This window comes from Zonotrichia leucophrys, chromosome 1 (genome assembly GCF_028769735.1).
Source record: "Zonotrichia leucophrys gambelii isolate GWCS_2022_RI chromosome 1, RI_Zleu_2.0, whole genome shotgun sequence".
Classification (NCBI taxonomy): Eukaryota; Metazoa; Chordata; class Aves; order Passeriformes; family Passerellidae; genus Zonotrichia; species Zonotrichia leucophrys.
This window is the reverse complement of record NC_088169.1, coordinates 95,794,413-95,813,270: the sequence shown is the minus strand read 5'-3', so window position 1 is coordinate 95,813,270 and position 18,858 is coordinate 95,794,413. Positions and strand designations below refer to the sequence as shown.

The window sequence follows — 18,858 nt, the reverse complement described above, 5'->3', positions numbered from 1 at the left end:
GGGGGGAATAAGTAAGGAGAAAAATGCAGGGGATGTTCACTGCTCGCTCCAGCTGCTTTACCCCTCTCCTGTCAGCCTCCTACCCTGCTCCCACTCTGCTGAATCTAAAGTGGCTGGATTAGGAGTGGGTGCTCTTTGGCTCCATCTCTCCTGCTGCGGGTGCTATGAGCCACTCATTTACACCTAGCAGGGATCATCCAGTGGGAAAGCAACAGATTAAGTACCTGTTAAGACCTCTGACAGGACACTGACCATTCCCAGAGAAGGGGAGCCCAGCAAGCCAGGTACCTGGCTTTGGCAGGTCACACCTGACCCAGAGCCTGAACAGTTCATTAACAATGGAGAGCTCTGCCTTTTCCAGCCTGATGCTCCGCGCACCAGCCCAGCTGTCACTTGGGCTGCTCCTTGCAAAACTGCCACACCAACAACACTCAAGAGAGGAAAGGCTGCAGCTGGCAGCTGGGGCTGTCATGGGGAGGAATTCTGTGACACATGGCACTCCCAGGAGTTAGGGAAAGTGGTGATGGGGGCAACATGTAGGAGTGTACTGATGGCATGTGGAAGACCTGGGGACCTCTGGCAGAGCAAGACCGAAGCAGTGAGTCCAACCTGACTCTGAGAGGCAACCACTCCAGGATTTAGACCCTAAGCATAGGAACACAGGATGACTGGGTTGGAAGGTGCCTCCTGAGGTGAAAGCTCAAGTTCAAAGAGAGTCAGCTATGAGGTTAGACCAGATTACTCACAGCTTTATCCAGTCTGGTCCTGAAAACCTCAAAGAATGGATACTGAACAATCTCTCTGGGAAACCCGTTACAGTGCTTGACACTTCTCACAGTCAAAAGGTTTTCCCTGACCCTCAGCATGAGCAACTCTAGTTTCTCTTCTCCCAAGCTCCACAAGTACTATTATTTTGTAATGTCTTTGAATATTTTCCCACCATTTTACATCACATTCACAAAACAGGTTTGCTGCAGGCTTCTGTGCAAAGATGTGAGAGAAATCAGAGAAATCACTGGGAAAAAAAAAGAGACAGCAATCTTGAGCTTAACGTGCTTGAGCTTTCTATTAATTTAAATCCATTCAAAGAACTAAGAGAAACCCTGCCATGCTAATCAGAACAGCCAGTGTTAGGAGATGTCTAAGCTGTATCAGAGGTACACTTGAAATGCATTCAGACACCCATGCAGACCTGAAACTCTAAACTTGGCTCAGTTACTGACAACAACCAAGCTAATCTTTGGCATTTAGCTGGTTGGCACTCAAATATCCACAAGTTCCTAGGTGGATTTTACAGTCTTAACTGTCGAGCAACCTCAGTGAAAATTCTCCTCTACATTCCAGAAACTGAGACCCAGCTATGATGAGAGTTGCTAGGCAGCTCCCTAGGAACTATGATGGGGTATCCCCAATACACAGACACAACCTGCAGCCATTCCCAGAGGAAGAAGCCACCTCCACTTCTCATTGAGTAATTGCTATATGCCATGTTACACAAAGCACATGTATGACATTGAGATGTGACTGTGGAGAAGGTGACTGGATATCAGGTTAGCCTTTTAAGATCACTTTTCAGCTTTTTCCATACCTTAGGAAATCATAATGTGATCACTGCCATTCTGGTGTCCTCTGTAAAATTTAAATATACTCTATGACTCCATTTCAAATTATCACATATGGAGCTGCTCTGTTATGACCCACTCAATTACTTTTCCCCAGGGAGAAATAACCAGAAAACTCATATTTAGGAAAGAAAATGTAAAGTTGCACATCACTAAACATGTGCAAACTATGACATCTAACTAGATCATAGTAAAACATCCCTGCGGGAGATGAAGAAATCATGTGGCTTGCTCAAAATTGGAATGGAAAAAGGCCCGGAGCAAGCTCAGGGCACAATCCTGCACTGGCCCTTGTGTGGTGAATAAACCAAATGTGACTGATTATGAGCTTTCTATCACTAATTAGAACCTCTTGAATTCTGAGTTCAAAATCTGCTTCATGTAAATTTCAAGGTAAAACAAATACAAGCATAGCACTCCCTTCTCCGGGAGTGCTACCTGGTCTTGGGAAGCCAATACAGAAGCTGTATACTGAACTAATTCTGCAAAAATCTAACCAGATACACTTGGAAGAGAGAACACAAAGCTCTGCTCACGCTAGGATGTTAGTTTCCAACCACATCCTAGAGCTCAGACCTAGTACTTCAAAACATTGATTTCCAGTTCGAAGAAAACATGTCTGAAGAATCCTCTCAATAATTCCAGGAAGGCTGGAGCCAAAAATCTAGGCTGCCAAGTAAGAATTGCTCTAAACAAAATTCCTTAGGAGGAGTAGTCCAGCTAAAATTCAAGGATTCCACCTTCACTAAATCCAGCCTCTAGGACTGACAGGAGAATTAGCCCCTTCTAAAGCACAGCAGTGTAAAAGTTTCACACAAAGCAGGCATCAGACAGTATTACTACATTCATATCTGACTCCCACAGAGACCAGAATCATAGCTGAGCAATCCCCCTTAGCACACGCCTTCATAACACCAGGGCAAGAAAAGCTCCTCAGTTAACTGTATAAATAGGTCCCTAAAGTCCACTGAGCTAGCACCATCAAGAATGAACGTGTATCACACTAACCAAAAATTGCTATCATATGAGAAGTCAAACATCTGTACCATTAAGGTCTGTATTGGAGGACTGCAATTTGCAAAGTGAATTTTCAGCTATCATTATCCCATCGACATAGCACAGATGCTATTTTCTGTCTTCATCTATGCCCACACAACTGTATGACACAAATATATATACAAACACATATATATAAAATCTCATATGGGCATGATACTTGCAACAACTCAGCTATACCAGGGTTTTTTTTGTCACAGATCATAAAAACACTGCCATGCACAGAAGCAAACACCTGTAGTTTGTACAACAGCTTAACCACATTTTGCAGTGGAGAGTGGATGTTACTAAATGCATGTTTGTTCTTTATTTCAACAGCATTGTGGAAGAGAGACCAAGAATTAACACTGCCTGTTCAGACAGACATCGATAAAAGGTGTACCAATAATTACCCAGCTAACAGAATAATAATGCCCTCGGCAGCATTGGTGTGTGGAGGATAGGGGCAAGGCAGGAGATGGAGGCAACACACGTCCTGATATGCTATAGAGACACTGATCCAGGTGAGCCTGAAGGATCTCAAGGGAAATATTGCAGTGATCTTTGCCATGTAGACACATAAGAGATTCCTCTAGGTCATAAGGACATTTGGGACTGCTGAGAGACATAGGCTAGGTACAGGAATTAATTCCCAAAGTAGAAACTGGATTCTGTAGTTTAAAGTTTGCTGCTGCAGAAGTAGATGGTTCCCTGCAAGTGCTCTCAAAGGGCTTTCCCACTGAGACAAGTGTAGCAGCATCAGGCTTTGACATAGTCCCTCAGATTTACTCTGGGGTGACACAGTCCCTCCATCTGGGGCGGTGGTGCAATTCTCATGTCCTCAGAGGTCTCCTTTTCCCACAGATGCCCGTGTGCTCTTGGGAGAGACAGAGCGGACGGCTTGGGACCGAGATGTACTGCCAAATGAACTCTGGTTAGCTCTCAGAGATTCTTTTGGCATATTGAATTATATATCCCCACGTAACTGATAGAGCTGTACCTGTGGTTTGCACAAAAAAATAAAAAACATCCTGAAGGCAAGAAAGTGTGCCCAGAATGCTGTGTTTACCTGTAGATACCCCTGCTTAAAGATCAAGGGACCTCTTGGTATCTGCATGTGTGTAGGAGGGGAGAGATGGGTTACACAGCCTGAAGGCTTGGGATCCTTTGGTTAAAAATGTGCATGGCGTGGCCCAGCGGAAGGATGCGGTCCCTCCCCGTGTCCCCTCGCAATAGCTCCGCGAGAGGAAAGGGATTCAGCTTTCTTTGCTCTTCTCCATTGAAGTCTACGCAGGGGGAAGGGGGAGACAAGAAGACGTGCAGATCATGTAACGTTATGTATCCTCGGATAACAATAAACCCTTACCGAGCAAAGGAGCCAGCCGCCGGCCGCCTGATCCCGCTTCGGGAGGCATGGCACGGCACGGCACGGCACGCCCCGCACCCACCCCCTTCTCCGGAGGCGCCGCACTGACCCACATGTTCGGCGACCTTTCGTCACGGGTGACACGGGCAGGCGACCCCCGGCCCCGGGCACGTCCCGCCGCCCCGCTGCCAGCACCTAGGCCAGCGGCTCCGCGCAGCCCCGCCACGCCACGGGAGACCGCGGTGGGGAAGGGTCGCACGCAGCTAATGGCGCTGCACGGGCGGCAGGGAGGGGGCTGCGAGGGGCGACCTGCCGGAGGCTGCCGTGCGGGTACCCGGGCGGGGGCCGCGGCTGCCCGAGCATCCTCTGGCGCCGTCCCCGCCAACGCCTTACCCACGGTGCGGGATCCGATGCAGCCCATCACTCCGGCGGGGCTCCGGGGAGAGGCGGCAGCCTCAGCAGCGAGTAGGCGGAGAAGGCGGGGAGCGGCGGAGGTCGGAAAGGAGCCGGTCCCTTCAGCGGGAAACGCCGGGGTGGCCCAGCGGGGACCGGCGCGGGGTCATGGTCAGGTAGGAGCGCGGGGTGCCCCCGCCGGGACGAGGCGGGCGGGCGGGCGCGGAGCCTGCGGGCCAGGCTGGCATCTGCCCCCGCCGCGCCTCCGCGCCGCGCCCCGCGAGGCTCCCCGTGCGCTGCCGCGTCCCCGCCGGTGCCGCCGCCGAGCCCCCGCTGCCCGCCCGCCCCCCGCTCCCGGCTCCCCGACGGGGGGCGGGCTGAGATTGGGTAAACAGCTCGGCCTGGCAGCGCCGCGCCGATTGGCTGCCGCCCTCCGCGGCCCGGGGAGGGGAGGCAGCGCCGGCCGGGCCGGGCCGCCCCTCTGCCCGCGGGGAGCGCGGGACGGGCCGGCGGCGGGGCGGAGGCGAGGGAGCCCGCGGGCGGGCGGGCAGGACGGGACGGGACAGGTGCGGGCGGGGCTGGATGCGCACGGAGCGGGGGGCGGCGCGGGGCCCCTCCCGCCCGCCGGGGGAGCGGGGCGGGCACAGGTGAGCGGCGGGCGGTGCCGCAGGCCGGGAGCAGAGGGGGGAGTGGGCAGCGGGCTCGTCCCTGTAAGAGTAAAGCAAGTGGGGACGGGGGGAGGTGGGTGAGCAGCTGGCGCGTCCCCGTAAGAAGCAGCAGTAGCAGCGAGGGGCTGGGGATGGATGGTTGCATGGATGGATGGATGGATGGATGCATGGATGGAGGCGGGGCGGGCGCGGTTTCCCGGTGACTACACTTGCGGACCCGACTCAGTTACCGGCAGCCCCCCAGCGGCCGCGCCGCGCCTCCCCCGGGGCGCTCCCGCGCGGCTGAGCCGGCCCGGCGCGGTGCCGGTGTCGGTGCGGTGCCGGTGCCGCCGCAGCCCGGCCAGCAGGCACTGCGGGAACTGCCGAGGGGCAGGCGGCCCGCGGAGCCGCCCCAGCCGCCATCCGGCGGGAGGACGGCCGTTCCCCGCGGTCCGGTCTGCCCCCGGAGCCGGCCGCGGGGCTCGGGCGTGCGGCGCCGCCCGGCCTCTGCCCCTGGCCCCGCACGACCGCGAAGGAAGCGAGCCGAGCCGTGAGGATGCTCGCTGAGGCCTTTCCCAGGTCCTCCCCGCTAACACGGCAGTGAGGAGGGATCTCTGCAGATGGAGAAGGTGTGGTTAGGTCAGTTCCCTTCACAGCCCAAATTCTTCTCACCTGATGGCACCATCAACAGGCAGTGTCCTCCTGGCCCGCTTCCCCAGCACCACGGACTCTCTCCAGTCTGGTCCGTCCACCTTCACACTCTGAAATGCTCACTATTTCTCCCTGGTCCTTTGTGTCTCCTTCGCCCAAAAAGCCTCTCCGATCTCACCAGCATCCTTCCACCCATCTCTAGTAATGGCAAATTGAATTTTGCTGATCCCATATGATCCATTTTGATCTCATCCTCGTGCTTGGAGAATTCCATTTTTGTCAGCATTGCTGAGAAGTCACTCAAGACGGCTGATCATTCTTCATTAACAGCAGTTCCAAAGAATAGGTAAGTTCATTCATTTTTCCATTCACACCTTACAGTCAGCCTAAGGAAGGAAAAAAATAAGGAAAAAAAGGGCTTCAGACAGAACATATTTTGCCTGACCCTCTGAAACAATAAGCAGGAAGTATACTCAGATAAAATCAATTTACAAAATAAAATCTACGCAGGAAAGATAAAGGCAGAGAAAAAACCCAAAACCACGGTCTGAATATAGGCAGCTATTTTATCTTTTTCCTTCTTCATGATATTGAAGGTATTACTATGTATGGTGAACATGACGCTGCTGAAGTGTAAGAGATCAGAGTCCCCTCCTCTCTGGTGCCCGAGGCCAGTCTGCTCTGCTGCTACAATGCTTATCACTGGGTACCATGCATTAGATCCCTGGTGAGGCTGAAGTTTTTCCACAGTTAGAGTTCTTTCCCTATTTCACTCCTTCCACCTCCCCCATATATTTCCAAACCTATCAGTTTTCATCTCGTTTTTCTGAATGACTTACTAAAGATACTTTTCCTGACATGTCTACACTCTTCTAGCCTGGGTTGTAAAAGCACTGGGAAACAATGGGCCTGGCAGTATGTTAACTAGAGGTGTTTCACCATCTCTAAAAAGCAGATCTAAAGAGGCTAAGAAAAGGGAAGCAAAAGCAGATTGCAATGGGAAGAGTGGTATATTAAGACAAAAGTCCTGTTTTGGGTAAATGTTTTTTAAGCTGGTGGCTGCCCAGCCAGCTGCTGTCACCCACAGTCTCCTGTGGACTGATCGATCAGGACAGCTGTCCTCAGCAGTTTCACCAAACCCCACCAAACAGCATTTGCACCTCATCCTGGCCTAAGAAGATGTATTACTGACACAGCTGTGGGCAATTTCTTTTCCTCTGTTCAGAGAGTCTAGTTTCATTTTAATCCCCCTCTCCCTCTCACCCACCCACCAAATCTAAATCTGTCCTCTGTGAACCTTTTTTGTGCACTGAGTGAACTCTGCTGTGGTTTCCTTTTCAGTGAAGATTTCAGACAAGTCACATTGACTCTTCTTTCTTTATTCCCCCTGAGCTTGTCTATCGCTTTATCTCAAGCTCAAAGTCATGTCCCAAGTCCTAGAAAATGCACATTTGGCTTTCCTTTCATTAAGCTACAATATCATCTACATCAACCTGCTCCGACTTCTGCCCCAGGGTGTGATTCCACAGGCAGGTGAGCAAGTCCTAGCACTTACCCTGCCTGAAAAGCTGCTTTCCAGTTCTTCATGGGTTTGTCTGTTGCTGCTTTAGTGAGGTGGTAGTTTACACAGGATCTGGCAAGCACTCATGCTGCTTCCAGACATGCACAGCAGAAAAAAAAAGAACTGGAAAGAAGGATTATACCCAAGTGTCCATTCATTCACTCCACAGAATTATTGGTCTGTCTTGTGGCTGTCTCACATGTCCTGAATGCCACCAGCTCCCTCATTTTTTTAATTTGAAATCAATATCACTTAGCTGCTGGAAGCAATACCTGTCTTGGCACCTAGAGCCATGCTTCATCTCTCATTTCTAATATAGTCAGCTTAATGAAAGGATAAACTCTTCGCCATCTTTTGGTTCTTAATCACACCTTTATCTATCATGTTTACATAACATTATGTGTTATTTATATTTACATAAATCTCCATATTAAAAGTCAATTTCATTCTCATTAGAAGTTGAGAAGATTTCGTTAAGACTCAGCTTTCACTCAGTTGCTCAGCTCTTCTGTGCAGTGGGTTCTATGTAATAAGGAATTCATCGTCAGTGAACAGTTTCTAGTTTTTATCAAGAAAACAAACTTTTTTAAATCAGTAAAAATGTTTATCATATAACACCAAAAGAAAAGTAGGTATTTTACATTTTGAAGAAATACATGGTTTAATAAGAATGTGATTTCATAAGAATTATCTCGTAGGAGGGAAGTGACAAGACTGAATCTCTGAACAAGGGACTGAAACAGAACATAAATCTAACTGTCCCCCACAGTTTTTGTCCTTGCACTTTCATGAGCAACAGCATTCCCACTGCTGCTTCAAGGAACTGGAGGTAAATGACAACATAAACAGTTTTGTTTTCTTTGAAATACACTTTCTGACAGGCTGTGTATATTTTCTCTGAGCATTGTGCGTTGGTTCTTAAACAATGAGGCTGCAATTTTGTGTAGGAAATCGTGTACAAAATTTTTTTGATAAGTGCTGATTTAAATGCTGGTCTGAAAGATCTTCACAAATCTAAGTTTTTGTACAGGTTTGGGAGAAGGAGGTATTTAAATATCTAGAGAGAAACATGGATAGATCTTTTTTTTACAAAGGTGGGTACCTCAGAAGAAAGGAGAAGTAGGAAACAGCCCCTTGCAACTTCCTAATTTATTTTTATGATGGATGAAATTATGTGCCCCTCTGTTTATTGCAGATCTGAAAATCTCCCCTTCCACAGCCCCTGTTGTGAAGGGCTGTGCTGGCAAAAGGGAAGGAATGTTTGACCTGTTGTGTTCTGTAGGTCACTGCCATTAGCAACTTCTGTTTGCAAAACAGAGCTTCAGTGCTGCCCAAACTAGGTCAAGGATGCTGCTGGAGGAAGTGCCACATAAAGATCCCTTGACTTCCTTCTTCCTCTGTTCCTGCAGTTTTGCAACGAATTCAACAGAGAAACTGAGAAACCATAAGCAATAAGCATGTGCTCCTAGGGGAGGACCACCTATTTCTGGGGTTGTATGCCAAGGTGAATTGGGAACAGACAAGGATCCATGCCTCTCTTCCCTCATGCCCTGCACACAGAGTGGTCACTGTAAGTCTGGGCAGGGATGGGTGGGGAGGAAAACACAATTCCAGCAAATCTAAAAATAGTCACCTTGTGACTGATAGTCACTAGCCTGATAGAGGGGCTGATAACAGCACACAGCAAAGCAGTTTTTGAACTAGTCTAGTTCTTAGCAACTTGTTCTAAACTACCCTGAGGCTTCCATCATGTCCCTGAAGACCAGCTTATGCTGTAAATTAACTGTTTGTTTGTGTTTTAAGAGACAGCTGTTCATATTTTCTATAAGCCATTGATGAATCTATTAAATCTGTTCTACCAGATGTTCCCTATATCTCTATATAAATATAAAGATCTTATAAATTATAAATACTGGAACAGCATCTTCCAAAGAAACACTGCTTATAAAATACAAAGCTATTGTCACTGTCTTACCTGCTGAGTAAATATATTCTTTTCATCAATTAATTATCACGGATGCAGATTATATCACAGTAGGTAATGTGCCCCTGTTATCTTCCTTAGCTACCACTAAAACCAGCTAAAATAAAAAGAAAAAACAATATATATCTTGCCAACTGATGTCCCACTTTCAAGTAAACATCACCAAGCACCAAATAATGCAAAATGTCTTCCTTTTGCCTATTCCTCAGAGGTATCACTGGCAACCATGTCTGTCATCCCATGAAAAGACTGGAAAATGAATGTCCACCTTCTCCTTCTCTGATCCTTTTTAAAATCCTTATGTAATACCTTGTGACCAGCTACTATCACAGAAGACATGGAGAAACTTCCTACATGCTTCTTGCACGATGTGTCTTCAGCTGTGGAAAATATGCAGAGGCCTGTGAAGTTCATGAGTAGGAGATGTTTACAAAAATAGAATCTGTATCAGATCCATAGAGGCAGGAATCGTCCTGCAGGGGCTGTTGCTCCAGTGTGCTTCAGCGCTGGCCTCCTGCCACTGGCAGTTTGGATTCTCCAGTAAAAGCTACTTCTGGCAGAGATCTCAGTAATTGCTTCATGGAGGTAATGTAGTAGATGCCATAAGAGTTAATTCTACATCAAGCTGTATTAGCTACTGATAGGATTTTCGTGTGGACCGAAAAGGAAATGAGATAGCAAAATGACTCATGCAGTTCTTCTTTCTTCAGAGCTCCTTTGCTGCAGAAGACAAACAGAAAGGTTTTTTTATGAGGTTTTAAAGAAGGAAAAAAAGCAGTGCCAGTGTAGTTCAGATCCTGAAAGTGGTGCAACTTATCTCACGTAAGTGAAAGGCTGGGTCCTTTCAAGCTGGGAAAATATTTGAGGCTGTGTGAATCAACTGAGGGGATAACAGGTGGAGAGAGGTAGGTTGTGTTTGCATTACGTATTGTGATATAAGCTCATGCTTACCTACACGCACACCCCAGCAAGTTTGATCTTATTCTTCCTGCACCCAGAGACCATAAAAAAACTTTAGGGGAGCATATTAGTTCAGTGCTGAGATAGAACTAATCAGTCCACACCCTCAATAGTGCATTTATCAAAAACTCCTCCTGGGTATTTTATCCCATATGGCTGAAGAGATGTAATGGTGAGCACCATTATTTTCTCCTCTTTCACCATAGAATATTTGCTCCTCTCCTCTTCATGGTGAATTCTCAAATTAGCCTATGCTGCCACAGTAGAGACACATGCCTGGGACATCCTGGTGTCCTCTATTGGAAACTGAACATTTGGCAGAGCATCCCAAATTAAGGACAATCTTACCCAGAGGAATGAAATACCTTGATGTTCGTAAGATACCTTAAAAACACACTTATTTCAACACAAGCTGAAATTTAAAAAAAAATTTCTGAAACAAATTAGAATTTCTGCAGTGGGGAGATCTTCCCAGCACATAAAGCCCTGGCAAAGAGTGGGCCACCTGTAACTTAACAACAGACAGGACTCACATGCATGCTTTGCTGCAAAGATCCTGCTGTGTGACCTTGCTTAGTTTGGCAGTATTTCATTAAAATGCAATCAGCTTTCTGTATAACACCTGGATTTGAAGTATTGATATAGAAATAAATTTTCAATACTCAAGTGTTTGTAATTCTTTTCTCACCTTACATTGATATTTGCCTTCCATTTGTTTTTCTTAAGAATTTGTAACTTCATGGTTTTTCAGAACAACAGTCCTGGTTTGCAGGTTTTTAGGAAGTATGATATTCTCTCAGCATCTTCATCCCTTTTTGGTTTTTATGCAGAGTCATGCAGAAGTGTCATGCTGAGTTCTAGATATATTAAGATCTCATTTTTGTACAGTTCCCATTTCAAGGCTTTATTATGGAAGACATGGGACAGGAACTTGCCATCTGGAGCTGTGGTGGTGCAGCTTGCTCTGGTAGCATCTCCCCCACGCCTTGGTAGCACAGTGACCTACTGCATGTGACCATGCATCACCTGCCACTCCAGCAGGACACCCAGCACTCTCTGGAACTGCAGCTCAGCACCAAAGAACTAGCAAGTCTGGGCTGCCTCATCTGTCACAAACTTCACCCACTCAGCAGCCCCCTCCCGGCAAGTGTCTTTCATAAATCCATTCTACATCCTCGTGTGTCCTTACCTTGTGTCTGAGCCAGCTAAATGCCTGCTCATACAGAGTGAGACTGGAGGTAGGCTGGGCCAGGCTCTGAAATTCCAGTTTCTTCTTCCATGGCCTGGGGCTTTTCCAGCAGCAAGGGAAATGAGGAGATCAGTGAGTTCAGATAAGGGGCTCTTTCCCACTCCCTGCCTGCCAGGAAGGGCTCAGCAGATGCCAGTGACTGAGGAGAAGAAAAGAAAGGAATTTCCAGGAGTGTGAAAAAGGAATTTGTTGAACCTCTGGCAGTGACACTGACACTGTGAAGGCTCCTCATCATCAGGTAGGTAGGGACAAGAGGGGAGGTTTGAGGAGGTTGCTTTGGAAGGTCAAAAAGGCTACTTGATATGCATTCAGAAAAAAGACACCCCCCAATGACATAAATGTGAGATGCATATTAGGGTGAGAATATCTTTGGTGCAGTCTGAGTCTTATTTTGCCTATTTTAAACATTTACTTCATCCTCTACTGAATGTCTCATTTCCCAGCAGTGAAGCTCCTTCTCCTAAATGTCAGTTGAATCTATACTAGTGGTGTTGCTCAAACTGCATTTTTAAAAATAATCTGCAAGCAGTTAATGTGCTTTTTAAATTCCCAGTGTTATGTAAAAAGGCACAATATTTTTAGCCTTACAAAATATCAGTTGTCATCTCCTCACTCCCTTTGATATACTGGAGATGGGGGCCTAGAAGCTCAGCAAAACTGTGGATACTAACTGCTTTAAAAATAAGGTGGGGAGTTTCTTTCTGCAGTGTGGTTTTGTAATTTTACAGATCTTAATAAAAACATACAAAAATACCCCAAACCGTAAAAGCAAGCCTGAACAAAGAAACGTACTTCTTATTTTAAAAGCTACTGATTCTGTCCTCTCTGCCAAATTTTCATGTCTGAAATAATGACAGTATTATGTATCCTGAAGCAAAATATCGACTTAAAACTGTTCACTCATGCACTGGCAGAATGGCCCTCCTATTTAAAAAAAAATCTCCAGAAATTACTCTCCAGCACAGAGCACACAGCTGTTGTGAGTAGGCTCTGGCAAATCAACATTGACTCAAACTATTTTTGGAATCAAGTCAGGCCTGCTGCTGTTTCTGGAAGATGTGAATACATCTACCTGCTCTGCTCTGCTGTGCTGCAGTCCATAAGGAATATGGTGGGATCCAGGATGTTTCCCTCTGTGCTTATTTGGAGGTGACCTTTCCATTCCCATCTGTTTACAAGTCTTCTGAGGTCTGATGTTTTTACCTGCTGGCAAGCACCTTGATAAGCACCTTGGGACCTTGCTGCTCTCTGTGTTCTCCACTGAAATTTGAGGAACAGGCTCTCAGAAGGGGCTGCCTCACTGCTTTTTCTTCTTACTGTCTTGGAACACTTGACATCCTGATGGCACTGCTGGCAAGGAGGCATCACCTATCAGAAGCAGCTCAGGAAAGTGCACCCCATTCTCGGACTTGCTGGGATCATAGCTGATTCTTGAAAGAAATCCACCAGTGCAATTTAAGAGATGGCTACTAGAAAATCTTGGAATCATAATGTTTGTTGTTGCACCACACGGTCTGTGCAGGTGCTATGTCTCACTACACGGCTAAGGCAAAGCCTCTTAGCTTTTATCTGCTCTCACTGAAGGCTGCTTTTCCTTTCTGTCTCCCCAAAATTTATCTTAATCTGCAATAAGTAAGATAACATTTATAATTTTTTATATTTACCACTTCTTCCTCAGTTTACTGTCAGCTGGGAGAAAGAGTTGAAATTATTGTAGATGAGGAGAGTTCTGTTCTCATGGTCCCTGGAGTCACATAAATAATTGCTATGTTTAGGAGAGTGGAATTCTTCAGGCACCAACTATGTAACTTGAAATTCCATTCCTTGCTTGGAGGTGCAGGGGATTTGGAGAACAACAATTTCTGAGTCAAAAGCAAACACAAGTGGAGACTTTGGACTCTGGTATAATGTGCTAAGACAGCAAAGCAGGATGCAGCATACTGTATGCTTCTCATCAGTGTAGACTGAAAGACAAAATGAATTCTGAGTCTAATGAGGGAGTCATTCCAGCCTCAAAACCAAGCCAAGGGCCTGAGAATATGCAACATTAAAGAGTAAAAAAGTCTACAATTTAGTGTCCCTCTAATCTTGACCGCAAGCTAAGGTCATTAAGTTGAATTTAGGCTTTTGGCACCAAAGGGCTGATATCTGTCTGCAGTGATATCATCTAAGTTAGAGGCAATGAACAGTATCAACCAGATCTTCATCATATTCTTCACAGATGAACTGTACCCTCTACCTTTCCCAGTCTCCTTCCTCAAGAAGACTCTGGCAGTGTGTAGTCTAGCCCCTGTGGAATGCCTCCTTCTGAAACTTCAGAGGGAGACAGTATCCATATGTGCGTTTAAATTTGGACCTCTCTGCAGATTTCCTCTTTCTTGGATCAGGAGAAAATAGGAGCTGTTTTACTGCATTGGAGAAATGCAGGCTGTCCAATATGTCCAGAGCGAGTGACAAGTGGAACTAAGGCAGCTCCTTCCCTTTTAGTGTGTTATATCTGAGGTTGCAGTGCCTGTCTGTACATTGACTGGATGTAATATGTGGCTCTTGCACTGCTTCAAATTTGACACACTCTTACACAAATACACAATATTTTCTCATTTACTTCCAAACAAAATATAGCCCTCCTTTTACCAGATCTCTCTTTTTTTAATATTCTTAAAGATAGAGGCTTGATGACCACCTTGGGAGGACAGAGTTTTTGGAAAGCATGGCCACAAAGCCTAAATAAACAGGAAGCAAAATGATTAGTGCTGGTAGGACTCAGTAATTCTTCTCATGGCATTGAACACTATGTACCAAGGTGTTGGAAAGAAAGCTGTTGGTGGGAAGCCCAGGAAAAGCGACACTGAAATAGCTTTGTAAACATCCCGTTCATTTCCTCTGGCAGCAGCAAGTCTAACACCATCTCTGAAACCATCAGTCACTGCAGAAAATGTTTGATAGGGCTCTCCTCATAACCTGACCCTATTTTCATTAGCACCTTGGTGAGATTCTGCTGGCTTAGTTTCCAGGCATCTTTCACTACTTGCTGCTCCCAACTTTTAGCCAGCACTGTCACAAACATTACCTGGGACTCAAGAATCCCAAGGAAACAGTATATTTACAGTGAAGCCTAAATGCAATGACCTTCATGTAAATTGCATTTAAATGCAATATCTAAAGTGGCTTGTAGAGAAACTGAAGTCTTTTGGGTAAGGCTGAAGGTTCCAAATGACTTTTTTTCATGATCTATGAAAGCAAAGGGTCAGGTTTGCCCAGTAATATTATCATATAATATAATGTAATATTATATCATCATATTGTAATATTATTATATCATATTATATAAATATTGTATCATAATGTATACTATTATATCAATATTGTAATATTATTATATCATCATAATGACCTTCATCAAGGCAGCTGAAGAATGTCTTCACTGAAGGAAATGCACCTCCACCAGAGTACAGAGTGCAGATGGTCAATGACTCAGTAATTCAAGATGAAATGTATTTTGGTCCTCCTTTTTGTGGACTTCTCCTGCCTTTTGAGCAATAGCTGTGGCTGCTGATCTCTCAATATCACTTGGATTAGCTGCTGTCCACTGGCACTGTTACTACCCTCTCCTCAGTGGATTTCATACCATGAAAGTGGCTTTCATACCATGCTCGATCACTTTGCTGCAAAGACTTTCAGAAGGAACTTAGCACAGATCTTTAAAAAGGCCTCTTACCATTTATATTTTCAACCCACTGAAAATCATACTCTGCTTGAAAAAAAAACAGCTCTCTCTCATAAGCTGTCACTTGTCACAGACTCCTAGCTGCCACTGGAAGGACTATAAGTCTACTGCAAGGCTCTGCTGATTTTCCTGAAAACCCCATGGAACAGTCAGATTTTTGTCTGGTCATCCTTTTATTCATACCATAAGTAAATTAAGTAGCAAAGGCACTAATAGCCACATGCACTAAACCTGGGAACTGCAAGAAATTTCATATAGCCCCACGCTGTTTTCTTTTGGATAACTGGACAGCAAGGGCTTGAGGGGCTACACCTCTTAAAGCTGTACTCAAATGGTGTTTTACTGTGCAGCTCGTGGATAACATTTGGCTTTTTTAATTTTTTTTTTTTTTTTTTTTTTTGCAAGCAGACTGTTGGACCATATGGCTGTATTGTCTGTTTGGTTGGTCTGTTGCTTTGCTCCAGGGCCTTGGTTCCGTGATCATCTACACTGTGTACATACTAGATTTTGCCAGGACTGCAGTCTGGAGTTAAATAATTACTTGGTTTTATGAGAGGCTGGTTTGCTGCAGGATCCACGCCCTGTAGATACTGCAGGCAGGGACTATATCAAGCTTCATTCTTCCTCACCAGAGCAATCTGCTTGGTGTCTTCCTAATGTGCTCTCAAGTCCAGCATGCCCTGGCAAATGCATGGCACATCTCTGTGGGCACACTTCAAAGTCTCCAGAGCCTGTCCCTGCTTATTTGGCTAGCTCAGTTCTTATGCTAGAAAATAGTAGCACTGGGACAGACTGGAGTGACCAGGATCTTGTCCCAGGTTAATGGTACTGGGACTGTAGCTTGGCATCTCTCTCCCTCCAGCACCAGGTGCTGCCCTGGGAAGCCACAACAGGACTTCTACTGCACCACATGCAAGGAGGCTCAGTATGAGATCAAGAGAACTGAGCACCTGCTTTTGTGTCTCAGCTATGTCACAGGGAGGATGGGGTGAAGAACCCTTTTCCAGGAAACAACACCCTTCCCCTGACACAGACACACTCTGGAATTACTCCTGGGAATTTCTGTCTAAATCCACCTAGTTGCAACATCCAGGAGTACCTACATCTGATGAAACTCGTTTGTAGGAAGGAGCATGGGTTGTTTGTGTCATGCTTACAGCTCTACATAAGTGAAGAAAGGAGACTTCTACCATGGGAGCATGGTATACTTGGGTGGAAAGAGGCTTGCAGCACACACAGGAACTCTTTAATTAGCAGGCTGACAGATGTGTTTCTTTGACAGTTCTGACAAGCAGCAATATTTGCCACAGAACAGCCAAATACGTCACTGCTTGTCTTGCTGGTGGCAAGGGCTGGAGCATACAGCTGAGGAAATGGCAAGGGTGCCTTGGAATGTGGAAATGGCAGCTTTCCGAGCAGAAAGGGCTCTGGCGGCCATCCACACTCAGCCGCACACATGGGCATGCCCCAGGAGCCATCTCACAGCTCCCCAGAGTTGCAGAACAGGTCATGCAGCACCTGAGGGAAGAGATATCCACTGGGACAACCTGCTTGCATCTCTTTCTTTGGGCACAGAGCCCAGCAGCAGAGAGCAGGAGGTGTGGGAGGGCTGTGTGAGGGGAAGGAAGCCTGCCAGTGAGCCAGCCCCAGGAGCCACGGAATTGCAGGCCACTGCCTGCTGAGAAGCAGCAGGAAATTTTGGTGGAAGGAGATAAGGAAACAGCAGTGGTAACTCATCTGGGAGCTGCCCCTCCTGCCCCAGAGCCCCTGTCATGGCTCTGTCTAGGAGAGACCTGCCAGCTTTGCTGGAAATGGAGCTTGTTCCCTGGACAGACATCACCCCATTCCCCTGTTCTCCTAGCCAGTCATATCCTGGCATGACCAAGGTCATACCACAGGGATACTTTGCTTCCTCTTATGTGTATATGGCTGATTTGCCCCACTAAAGAAGTGTTTCATGACACAGCAAGGGTTTGAGGGGTTTTTTTCTGTTTACAGCTTTTGGCCTATTCTGGTGTTTCAGTCAGGACAATCTAACTGTATGTGTGGGTAGGATGCCTTTTGAAGTGTTTACATACATGCACGTGCACCCTGCAGCACCTTCACAGTGGGATTTGAGCACCTACAATGGCCCTTCTGAGACATCACCGAGGCTCTCTGTGGCTGCTGAGCAGCTCCCCTTCTTGGGGACCTACACTTCTGATGTGTGCTTTGCACAGCAGACCCGGTTCTGAAGAGAACCGGCAGAGAGACACTCCAGCTGTATGTCCTGGCTCGCTGGTCAGCCAGGGACGTCTCCAGACCTCATGACCTTTGCAAACAGTGTTCCTGACTGTGTGCCAGTTGCACAGAGCAGGGAGATGACGAGGCTTGTGAGGACTGCTGTCTCACAAGGCTCTGGTGTCCCCAGCGCAGCTCTCTGTGTGTGCCACCCAGCTGTCAACACACGGCCCACAACGACACCGGGGCATTCCAACTTGAAACTGCTCTTTGGTCAGAAAAAAGACAGCTCTGCACACGTCATGGCCTCCACAAGGGGTGCGAGCAGCAGCCTGGCAGGGGACAATTGGGGCCAGACGTTGTCTTTCACACAGAGAACACCCTACTCAAGAGAGGGAGCGAGGAGCACACCAGGAGAGGCTGTGCCGTGGGAGCACAGCAGATCCCAGGAGACCTCCTGCCAGGGTGAATTACAGAGAATCACAGAATTGTTCAGCTCAGAAAAGAACTCTAAGATGACCCAGCTGTAACATCTGTTGGCCCATGTGGATGCAGGCGGTTTGCTGCAGGTGGCCCTGCCCTGGACAGTGCAGGCCTAACTACTTGGCCTGGAGACCAAAGTAGATCCATTATATATTCCCAACCCTTCCAGTTGGCCCAGACGTAGCATTTAATACAGCATGGGGAAAGCTGATTAAGTAGCAATTTAACATTAATCAATAAAACGTGGTTAGACTAAACAGAAGTTATGTGATTAAAGAAACATCAGAGATTCAACACAGACATAAGTCAGAACTTTTTGTTGCTTAGGAAGAGCATGGGCTCCTGCGTGGCGTCACTAACTGCTAACTAACTCATGCTGAGATAAAATGGCACTAATTGATCTGTTGATATGGATGGAAATTATACAGATGCAGACATTTTGCATTTTTAACAGAAGTAAAGTACTCTGTCCAGATTCCAGATTGCTTTCCTCTGATCTTGAACACGTATTTAACACAAAGATTCCCATCTGCAGCTACCTAAGCCATACCTGGCTATCAAAAAAGATTTTCTGCCCAATAAGTTTAATTCCCCAGTAGTGTTCTTGCAAATAATTCTTCATTTTCTATTCAAGGACTTTTTTTTTTTTATTACATCAATTTTTATTTTCATTTTATAGGCACCTAACCAGTGCTAGCACATACCTCATCCCAGTGCAGTACATGAATTTGCCACACCACTCCTGTGTGGTCTTATTCTTTATTTACTCATTGTGTTACAGGACTGAATTGCCAGCAAAGATTCTCTGTAACTGTCTCCATTAAAACTTAGTCTTCCTGAGATGGCTGCCTTGAACTCTCAGCATTTCTAAGCTTTGATTTGATGGCCAGTAGCAGGGCTTGCTTCCTGTCACTTGCCTCAAAACAAGCACCCAGCCAGAACTGTGTGTCCTAAATCCCT

General features: G+C 46.5%; 1 protein-coding gene and 1 long non-coding RNA gene across 4 annotated transcripts in view; one reads left to right on the top strand and one right to left on the bottom strand.

Moving 5' to 3' along the window:
* FAM131B (family with sequence similarity 131 member B) overlaps positions 1–5,839 on the bottom strand; it is a 33,729-nt gene extending 27,890 nt beyond the window's left edge. Inside the window, exon 1 of one of the 2 annotated variants that reach the window (XM_064723992.1) lies at positions 5,736–5,839. In XM_064723992.1, coding sequence (XP_064580062.1) covers positions 5,736–5,748 — 13 coding nt within the window. In that variant the 5' untranslated portion in view covers positions 5,749–5,839. Of the gene's footprint in view, positions 1–4,416; positions 4,764–5,735 lie in introns of those variants that run through there. The other variant, XM_064723985.1, reaches the window with a different exon arrangement.
* On the top strand, positions 4,879–11,391 carry LOC135453214 (uncharacterized). 2 transcript variants are annotated; one of them, XR_010441794.1, is made up of 5 exons: positions 4,879–4,982; positions 5,755–6,060; positions 7,974–8,104; positions 8,685–8,845; positions 9,469–11,391. It is a non-coding gene; the product is annotated as an uncharacterized LOC135453214 (long non-coding RNA). The 2 variants fall into 2 exon arrangements; XR_010441793.1 differs by lacking the exon at positions 4,879–4,982 and having other exon boundaries at positions 5,204–6,060.
* Positions 11,392–18,858: the final 7,467 nt, after the last annotated feature.